Source organism: Pseudopipra pipra, chromosome 7, assembly GCF_036250125.1.
Source record: "Pseudopipra pipra isolate bDixPip1 chromosome 7, bDixPip1.hap1, whole genome shotgun sequence".
Classification (NCBI taxonomy): Eukaryota; Metazoa; Chordata; class Aves; order Passeriformes; family Pipridae; genus Pseudopipra; species Pseudopipra pipra.
In genome coordinates this window covers 34,750,107-34,761,093 of record NC_087555.1, presented here as the reverse complement: position 1 = coordinate 34,761,093, position 10,987 = coordinate 34,750,107, and the positions used below count along the sequence as shown (strand labels likewise).

The window sequence follows — 10,987 nt, the reverse complement described above, 5'->3', positions numbered from 1 at the left end:
ACACAGAGGCATTCATGATGCACTAGTTTCACAGCACTGAAGACAGTTTCATAACTTAAGACAAATTCTACAAATAGATGCACCTGCTTATCTGCAGATGGAGAATATAAAGTGTGTTATTACTGTGAAACTTCTGAATGCAATTTATGTATTTGACTTACTCATAAATTATATTCACAGGTTTAGAAGAAGTATCTCCAACTTTCTGCTGCAGAGAGAATTATTCTCTTTTAAATACTGCTTTTCAGCAGATTAGTCCTGCCTGTAAGACATCATAAGGTAATAAAAGGTACGTTTTCCACCTAACTGCATTTGGGGATGGAAAATACCTAATGATAACAATAACAACAATTCTTGGCATCATTATAGCAACATTCATCCAAAGATCTCCAAATGCTTTCCAATAAGTAATTAATTAGGCCTCACAGCACCCTGGAGAGTTAATTACAAATTATCAAGCATAATCTCAAACTACTTCCATTGAAACTATTCTTGTACTCTGTTCAGAGGAAAACAAAATATGCTGGCTCTAATGCTATGACCTTTCTCTCCTCTGCTTCATTTTGAAAATGTAATTAGATGAGAATTTGAATGTACCCAGTTTTGGGGAAAGATAATATAATCACAGCTGACCAAAAAACTCATTACAATATTCAGTTTCTTCAGTGAGATGATACGTTTTAATACTTCTCTATTTAATAAAACAGCAGCAGCAACAACAACGCAATACAAACTGCTAAGTATTCCAGTGGAATTCCAGAGAGATTCTAAATTTTGGTTGTCCATCTGTTCTTCTTTCGCAAGGATGATGGTTTTGATCCAGACTTTAGTTCTGACACAGCAAGAAGAGGAGGACAGGTCTGTGCTGCCTCCAGACTGAGTGTTCCTCCTGGGATGCAGCAAACTCTGCTAATCCAAATAGTATAATTTGGGTTTGAGAAGGTATTTTTCAGAGCATGTTGAGTCCCAGGGAATATCAGAAGAGAATGATAGTATTTCATCTCATGTTTTCAAAGTGGCCCAGAGTATATGAACTCAAACACATACGTAGAGTGAGTGCTTTAAGCTGGCCTTTGGAATAAATTAAATTCCAGCTCTCAGTAAAATAGAAATAAAAATGGGAGGAGGCAAAGGAAGGAAAAGACTGAAATCTAAAACAATGACCCAAAACTGCATAACTAGAAATTTTCTTGGATTTCCATAAACAAGAAGATAAGATATACCTTCTGCCCATCAGAGACCTGAAGGTGTGGTTTTACCTTCATCTCATATAATCATAGAACTAATTAAGCCCCCTTTTATTTATGCTAGATTATATCTTTTGTTATACCATAGTTACTGGCTTGTTTTTGATATGAAGCCAGGTAACACCTGAAAAGCGAATTTAAGCAATATAAAGAGTTAAGCACAAAATGTAGAAGCAAGCTTTAGCAAGGCACATAGAATTCAGCATTAAGAAAGCGGAGGCAATAAATTCACTGAGGTACGGGTCGCTCTGACACAAGAGAACATAAACATGAACAGAAAATGCTAGTACACACAAAAAGAGACATATGGGGAGGAAACCAAAGAGATAAAGAGAGGGACATGCCAAGAAATTAGGTATTGGTGCCAAATACCGAAACTCTCTGCCAAATTCATAAGGAAGCTACCCAAATTAGGGAAGGTTCAAAAGTTTAGGAGGATGATGATGAAAAGGACACGAGGTTCATGATGAAGGAAGACCGGAACTCCCACCGAAGTTCTCCCCAAATTAAGGACCACGCCTCTAACTCCGCCTCAACTCCACCTGTTATGAATATTAAAAGTAGATGTTGCAATGTAATGAATATTCATAATATATGATGTAATTGCTTAGCAAGAAGTGTATAAAAGTTGGATTGTGTGTTTCTCGAGTTGGAGCAGTTTGTCCAGGGCGACCTGGCTGCTCCCCGGCCGTGAAATAAATACCTCCTGCTTATAGACTGAAATTCTGTCTCTGAGCAGTTTCTCCGCGCCTTGTTTTGGGGCATAAAATTGGCATCAATTTGGCGAGCCAGGCAGGAGCGGGGGTCTTCCTGAGCCAGGACCCAAGGGGCCGGGACGCTCTCAGGGCCCCCCCGACTGAATTTTTGTCGGCAGAGTCTCCCAGACCCCTTGGATCTGCGCAACGGCGGACAAGAACCTCCTGCTTCAAATTAAGAGGTATTTATGTTTTGAACTGCAGTTTATAAAGGAAAGTAATTAAGTTGGTGGGGATAGGACGCTATCGCCCAAAAGGGAGCTGAGGGACGCCTCAGCATTAGCCCTAAAGCTGGGTTAGAGTCCCAGGTATTGAAAGTTGCAGGTTAGAGTCCTGCACAGAGAGCAGGTTAGAGTCCTGCCAAGAAAGGGTTAGAGTCCCTAAACGGGTTAGAGTCCCGGCACTGCAGTGTAAAATTGTCTTTTCTTTGTAATGCTGTGTTCACCCTTTATGTTTCTGTGTCCTGTTTGCAAATGTTCTTGCTCTAATTTACCCTGATCGTTCTTTGTTTGTTTGTTTGTTTTGTGTAAGATATTGTCTGGTAATGCATTGGAAACTGTGCTCGATTCAGAAAATTAACCATTTTTAATTCTTCCGAGGCTGTTTGAGAGTTTCTAGGAGCTTTAGGACCCAGAAAGCTCCTTGTACTAGCAAAGAATTCTTGGAATGCGGTTTCTCTTGCTAAATGTTCTGGTTTTTGTCAACGAGTAAAACGAAACTAAAATAAGCTGTTTAGATACTGAGAGAGAGTCTCATTTACGATTTCATTGCTTGCAGCAGTTTGTTTGTCTGTTGTAAAAAATTGGATGTTGTGTTTTTCATATATGGTATAGTTCTTAAGACGTCTTTTTAACTCTATATGGGAAATGATTGCAATCTCAGTTCTATAAAAGTGAATAAGCTCTTGCCGGCACGTATAAATCCTAGGATTAAAATCTGTCCTTTCTGTTATTGTTCACTGTATGTTAGAGCTTTGTGTAACAATTGTGGTAAATATATTCTGGGTCCAAGAGGAACACAAGAAATAGCGCTCAATCGTACCCTTACCTTCTACTGTATACGCTGTTGGTCAAATCAAGATTTGGCAGAAACTAAGTGGGTGAGATTTTATTGTTGCCACACTCATAGACAGGTATTTGTAACATCTTGGTTGCATTTTCTGTAAGAAGTGTGTTTTATAGTTTGCAGCAACATCCTGTGAGTTTGTGGTAACATAAATCGGACAGCCGACAGCAAAGCCATATCTCTCGGTCTGCGGCGCCATCTCGCGACCTTGCTCGGTAACGCAGATTGCTCAGATAGAAACCAGAAGGTAGGAAAGTTCTCCTATATCAAGTGTGCAAGTGTGAATGTGAGTGTGATTGAGACGCGGCTCTGCTGCGGGGCGAGTGGGAGTCCCGCTCTGCGGTTCCTGTTCTCCGCGAGGAGCCAGGCCAGAAACGGACGAAGCGATTGGAGATTGCGTACATGAAGTATTGGGGCAGAATCAGAAATACTCTAAGACGGTGGAATAGGATAAGGAAAGTATTGCGATTTAAAGTAGAATTTACTGACATACCGAAAGCTACACAGTGTGAACACATTAGTGGAAGCCTAGCCCGATTGGACATAGAAGCACGAATTCAGAGACAAGAATTGCTTGACATAATAGAATATCACGTAAAAGAATTCATAAGAAAAATAGAAAAGGAGAGTGGGAGGTTGGGATACGATCCACTAGTATTAGAAGAGTTTCTTGATTGGACACCCGTTTGGGAACACGATCCCCAGATTAGTTGGTATATTACTGACGCACAGATAGTAGAAAAATCTGGAAGAGCGCCCTATAGGTTTGTCTGGTGAGCCCCTACCTCTCACAAAACCTTATCCATTACTACATCACCAGGCCCTACGATAATAATGGGAAGCCAGCAAAGTAAGGACATAAATATGAAAACCCCCCTGGGGTGTATCCTAAAGCATTGGAGAGATCTAGGGGGAGCCCCAGGAGGAAACATAAGCAAGAAAACACTCTTAAAGTACTGCACGCAATGGTGGCCTCTGTATAAACTAGATGATGATGAGAAATGGCCACCTGAAGGGACAACAAATTACAACACTATTTTACAGCTTATGTTGTTCCTCCGTCGACTGGGCAAGTGGGATGAAGTGATGTATTGCGACATGTTTTTCACGCTCAGGAATAAGCCTGAGTGGCAGAGAGAATGCGGAGTAAATGTTGCACCGCAGGACCCCTTGGTTTTAGCTTTGGAAAAGGATAAGAAAAATTTGAAACCAAAAGGACGTTGTTGTGATGCTTGTAGTATCGGACAACAGTGTCTTAAATTAAAAAGAAGGGACAGTGAAGAAGAAAGTAGAATAAGTTTATGGGAGTACCAACCATATGCTCCAGGATACGGGATACCACGACCAAAGCGGAGAGAAGGTGAAGGAGACACTAGCCTATTAGGAGATATTTCGCTAGAGCTAGGAAGATCCAGGACCGGAGCTAGTCCTCAAAAATCAAAAGACAGTTGGGAAGAAAGTAGCCCATCAAAATCGGAGAGCCCCCAAGGAGAAAGCAGCTCGCAGGGACTGAGTAGTCCACAGGGGTCAGAAAGTTACAGAGAAGAAAGTTACAGAGAAGAAAGTTACAGAGAGGAAGAGGTCGATAAGGAAAAAAGTAGCCTGATGAGACCGGAGGGTCACGGGGAGGAGAATAGTCCGCCTAAACCAAAAGACGACAGGAATAGAGATACCAGTACACCGAGAAAAGAAGACAGTGTCTACAGAGTGGAAACTAGTACACCAAGAGATGCTAGTCATGAGAATGAAAGTAGCCCACTAAGGCTAAGAAGTAACGAAAAAGGGGGCGATTCCCCCAAGGTAGGATGTAGTGGTATTATTATTCAAGGGGAAAAGGAAGACAACACCCAAAGGTTAAACATAGTGATTCAAATAGATGATAAGAGAGATACCAGAGGGACAGAAGAAGGGGAAGAGAGCAGCCCCGGGCAGGCTGAGCGCCGACAGCGTCTCCTCCAAACCCAGAGAGAGAAGCGACTGGACTGTGTGAATCATGCTAGAGGGTTGGCAGAAGATGACTGGGCAGGAACGGGAAGTGAGGACGAAGAACCGAAACGAGGGAAAAGAAAAGAAAAGAGAAAGAATAGAACAGACACTAGAACCCAAGAAGAAGACGACCCTGGAGAAGGAACTAGCCACCCACACTACACCAGGTCTATAGCTCGAAAGGAAGCAAAAGAAAGAATCGAGAGAAGTTATACAGTAGCTCCCCTTCGACAGATAATGCCCATTGCAGGAGACCGGGGGCGGGTAAAGGTACCATTCACAGCAAGTGATTTGAATAGTTGGAGAGAAGAAGCCCGGAATTTTAGGAAGAACCCAGAGGGGGTGGCTAAGAGGTTCGAGCTGATTGCAAAGAACCTAGATATCGACTGGAGTGATATAGAAGTAATGCTGTCAGAATTAACAGAAACGGAAAAAGAGCTGGTATTGAAAACAGGAAGAGATAGTGCCGCCGTATTGCCCGAAGAATTGGAAGTTGTATTCCCAAGTAAAAATCCAGAGTGGGATCCAAATAACCCCAATCATTATGAGCTGCTGGTGCAATATAGGAAGCTAATAGCATTAGGTCTGCGGAAAGCAATACCTAAAGCCATTAACTGGGCAGCTTTGTATGATGTTAGACAGGGAAAGGATGAAAGTCCCTCAGAATTTCTAGATAGACTTAGGACTGCCATGAGACAATACACACCCTTAGACCCAGCATCGGAAGAGGGGAGACAACAACTGCTAGGGCTAGTAATGGGGCAGTGCACTTCAGATATTAGAAAGAAACTACAAAAACTTAAACATCCAGCAAATAAAGATTTAGAGACATTGATGAATGAGGCCTGGGAAGTATACAACAACAGAGAAAAAGAAGAGAAAAAGAGGGAAGATAAAAGAGTTGCTCGGATCGTAGCAGTAGCAGTGGCAGCCCAAAATACAAAATTCCAAGACACAAGTGCCAGGGGTAGAAGTCGTGGTTACCCTATGAGAGGGAGGGGAGGATTCAGACCCCAACCCATCAGGGTAGGACCAGATCAATGTTCCAATTGCTTTCAGTTAGGCCATTGGAGGCGAGACTGTCCCCAGCTAAGAGAAAGGCTTGCAAACACTGCCATTGCACATCAGAGCAGTGACTGAGGGGGACCGGTGAGTCGTTCCCTAGCAGACCCACTGGTTAAAATGGAGCTAGGGGAAGGTGAAAAAGAATTAGATTTTTTGATTGATACAGGAGCAACATTTTCAGTTTTAAATCAAGAATTAGTACCAAAGAGTGATGAGTTTGTACAAGTTGTGGGAGCAACAGGCCAACCAGAAAAAGCTTACTTCCTAAAACCTATTAAATATAAAATTGGAAAGCAAATGGGGATCCATCAATTTCTATATTTACCAAATTCTCCAAAGCCTTTACTAGGAAGGGATTTACTGGAAAATTTGGGAGCTGTAATAAAATTCAACAAAGACAAACTCGAATTCCAGGTAAATGAAGAACAACTGATTGCAGCTTTAAGTCTGACAATCAGTTGCATAGAACCAAAACCTGAGAGTCGTAATATCGAGCGAATTATGAGCGAGGCATACCCATTGGTATGGGCCACTGATGTACCTGGGAAATCCAAACAAGCAACACCTATTGCTATTGAACTTATACCTGGAGCAAGACCAGTAGTAAGGAAGCAGTATCCCCTGAGATTAGAAGACAGGAAAGGGGTCGAACCCATAATTGAGAAATTTTTGGAATTAGGACTATTAGTGGAATGTGAATCAGATTATAACACACCGATCCTGCCAGTGAAGAAACCAAACGGAACTTATAGACTGGTTCAAGATTTAAGAGCTGTAAATGCAATAACTAAAACTCTACACCCAGTGGTGGCAAACCCTTATACCCTCTTGACTAAGCTAAAGGACAATTTAATTTGGTTCACAGTGTTAGATCTAAAAGATGCATTCTTTTGCCTTCCCTTAGCCCCAGAAAGCCAAAAGATTTTTGCCTTTGAATGGGAATCTGTGAGTAAAGGGAGAAAGACCCAATTAACCTGGACAGTGTTACCTCAAGGCTACAAAAACAGTCCAACAATCTTTGGGAATCAATTAGCCAAAGAATTGGAACAATGGGAAAGGCCACAGGGGGATGGTACTCTTCTGCAATACGTGGATGATCTGCTGATTGCAACTGAGTCAGAAGAAGAGTGTGTTAAATGGACTATTTCTTTGTTGAATTTCTTGGGACTAAGTGGATATCGAGTCTCTCAACAGAAAGCGCAACTGGTGCAAGAAAAGGTAGTATACCTGGGATATGAGATCTCCAGAGGACAACGATCCCTAGGAACAGCGAGGAAAGAAGCCATTTGCCAGATGCCCAGACCAGAAACGGTGAGAGATCTACGAGCCTTTCTGGGAATGACAGGTTGGTGTCGCTTATGGATCTACCAATATGGGGTACTCGCCAAGCCATTGTATGATTTATTAAAGGAAGCTAAGAGTATCCTAGTTTGGACTCCCGAAGCAGAGGGAGCTTTTAAGAGACTAAAACAAGAACTCATGAGAGCCCCGGCTTTGGGCCTCCCTGATGTAACAAAACCATTCTGGCTGTTCTCTCATGAACGGCAAGGGATGGCTTTAGGAGTCTTGGCGCAACAGTTGGGACCACACAAAAGAGCTGTGGCCTATTTCTCCAAACAGCTGGATGAAGTAAGCAAAGGATGGCCCAGCTGTTTGAAAGCGGTGGCCGCAGTGATCATAAATATAGAAGAGGCCAGAAAACTCACGATGGGCCAGAAAATGACTGTGTTAGTGTCCCACACTGTGTCTGCTGTACTAGAACAGAAAGGTGGCCATTGGTTGTCACCTTCCAGATTCCTAAAGTACCAAGCAATCCTAGCTGAATCAGATGACGTAACCATTCAAGTAACTAACATTGTGAATCCAGCCTCATTTCTAGAAGGAAGAATGTCAGCAGAACCAATAGAGCATGACTGCCTAGAAACCATCGAAGCAGTCTACTCCAGTCGCCCGGATCTCAAAGAAGAACCATTTGAAGATGCAGACAACTGGTTCTCGGACGGCAGCAGCTTCGTGAAGCAAGGAGTAAGAATGGCAGGCTATGCAGTAACCACAACGGAAGAGGTAATCGAATCAAATCCTTTACCTGCAGGGACCTCAGCCCAAAAGGCAGAATTAATAGCTCTTACCCGAGCCCTGGAATTGGCAGAAGGCATACGAATTAATATTTGGACAGACTCTAAGTATGCCTTCTCCGTCGTACATGCTCATGGAGCAATTTGGAAAGAAAGGGGACTGCTAACCGCCCAAGGGAAAACAGTCAAACACGCAGAAGAAATTCTACGATTGTTAGAAGCAGTCCAACTCCCAGCACAAGTGGCCATAATGCATTGCAAAGGACACCTAAAAGGTAACACTGTTCCAGAGATAGGAAATAGGAAAGCTGATGCAGAAGCTAAATTAGCTGCTGCAAGAACCAAGGAAGTGGTTATAACAGCTCTAATACCAGAAGAGCTAAATACCGACTTCCAACCAGATTATCAGGACTCAGATCATAGATGGATTCAAAAGAACAAGGGCAAATTATTAGACAATGGATGGGGTCAATTAGAAACAGGACAATTAATAATACCAGAGAAGTTAATGTGGCAATTTGTGAAAACAGAACATGAGAAAACACATTGGAGTTTAGACCCGCTTTACCAGTATTTGCAAACTAGAATAGCAGGGCCAAAATTATTCACTACTGTAAAACAAGTTACAACCCAATGCGAACGATGCCTGAAGAATAACCCAAATACAGGGACCAAGATACATCAGGGAGCAATAAATCGAGGTAAATTCCCAGGTGAAGTATGGCAGATTGATTTCTCTGAACTCCCAAGAAAAGGGGGGTATAGGTACCTATTGGTACTAACTGATACATTTTCTGGGTGGCCTGAGGCATTTCCCTGCAGAACAAACAAAGAGAGGGAGGTAACTAAAGTTTTGCTAAACGAAATTATACCACGATTTGGAATACCAAGGAGTATATCCTCAGACAGAGGTACACATTTCTGTGCAAAAGTTGTGAGAGCAATAAGCAAAGCATTGCAGATTAAATGGCAATTACATACGCCCTACAGACCACAAGCTAGTGGGCAAGTAGAAAAGATGAATCATCTCATCAAACAACAAATTGCTAAAATATGTCAAGAAACTAATTTACAATGGTACCAAGCTCTGCCTATTGCTCTGATTAGATTGAGGGTCAAACCTCGATCAAAAGAAAAGTTGAGCCCGTTTGAAATTCTGTACGGTAGACCTTATGCTATGCAAATTGTAAATAGTGATGCTGTAGACCAAATAGGCAATCAATATATATATGATTATGTAATTGCTGTAGGAAAACATTTTGATAAAAATGCTTCAGTAGTAATAGAACACCAGCCCAAGCAACCTGACTGTAAGTTGCATCCATTTAACCCCGGTGATTGGGTGTATGTTAAGAATCTTCTAGGAAAACCCCTACAAGAAAAGTGGGAGGGACCTTTCCAAGTGCTGCTGACCACCTTCACCGCGGTTAGGATCAAGGAACGACCTACATGGATTCACTACTCTCGAGTCAAGAAAGCTCCAGAAGATAAGCAGGAAGACCTGGCATCATGAATCCGGCTCTTTCAACATTGATCATTGGACTTCTGATAAGTATAGTTTTATCTCAAAATTCTACCTCTGAAGGACCGTGGTCTAATGCTTACGCGGAAGTACATTTCGGTGATTCCGAAGGTGATTTCCCAGAAATGGAGGTTTATATTTTACATAACAAGCAACCTTACACGCCAGACCAAGGCTATCTCATAGCACAAAAGGGAGACCAATTTCAAATAGGGTGTCGAGAAGTTGAGGGACTAATAGGAAAAACAGATAAATTAACACTGATAATTAAATTCTGGCCAGATGAATCTAAACAGGATTTAATCACTTATAGCCAAGTAAAAAGAGGTCAGCCCATTGTTTGGATTCAACGGACGGGACCAATCTCATGTCAGTGGGATAGTTTTGAAGGGGGCAGAGCACAATGTGAAATTCTATTCGAGTTAGATCACTCAGTGACATTCACCTGTAATAGGGAGGGAAGCTCTCCAGGTGGTTACACCGTTATAAAAAGAATTTCACTAGCCAAAGACCCAATTGTGAACCCATCTCGTGAAATCACTCCACAAGCAGAATGTAGAAGAATACATAATTTCACTTTGATAGGACCTCAAGTAATAAGACAGTCAAACGAGTTGAAGTTACTACTAGATCCTACATATTCTCTAAAGAAGGTACAAATGAACATTCAGACAGACATTACACACTTACAAGAAGGTTGCCAGCCGTTCGTAAAGCAAAGTCTCAAAGGCTGGAATGCCTAGTTAGCGACTAGGTCACTTCACAAACGAACACAAAGAGATATAAGTGGATGGGTTGGCACAGGGTTTGGTATAATGAACACCATAGACCAAGAGGTAATACTAAATAAGTTGAGTACCGTCACTTCCAATCTAGGTAAGCTTAAAGTACCTTTAAGCTCATCTATGCTAACTTTAGCAGAAACACAATCCTTAGTAGTTAAATTGATGGCTCTAGTAGCTGACCACACCGCTGAAGATTTTGTCAAAATTGCTGATTACACTGGAGATATTAGCAAAGAAGTTGCACTTGCTATCCAGTGCGTTCAAACACAACAATGGATACAGTCAGTAGCGGCAGGAATATTGAGAGAAGGGATGTCAGGTATACTACCTCAAGAAGTAAGAGAAACAATATTAAGAGATAGCTCCACTACACGATTTGAAATAGACCACCAGGCTTGGTGGCAATTAGTTAATTTTACTTATGATCCACAACAAGAACATGTTGAGGCCTATGTCCTCACCATCAGCGCTGCAGAAGAGAGAGCTA

At 42.0% G+C, this 10,987-nt stretch overlaps 1 protein-coding gene across 1 annotated transcript; it reads left to right on the top strand.

Annotated features, from left to right (window-relative positions):
* Positions 1–6,235: 6,235 nt before the first annotated feature.
* Positions 6,236–9,706, top strand: LOC135417648 (protein NYNRIN-like). Its single transcript, XM_064662061.1, has one exon. The coding sequence runs from the start codon at positions 6,236–6,238 to the stop codon at positions 9,704–9,706; it is 3,471 nt and encodes a 1,156-aa protein (XP_064518131.1).
* The last annotated feature ends 1,281 nt before the right edge of the window (positions 9,707–10,987 follow it).

What these genes read in the sequence shown, in the direction of transcription:
- LOC135417648 (XM_064662061.1), top strand. Translation starts at nt 6,236, where the DNA reads ATGGAGCTAGGGGAAGGTGAAAAAGAATTAGATTTTTTGATTGATACA.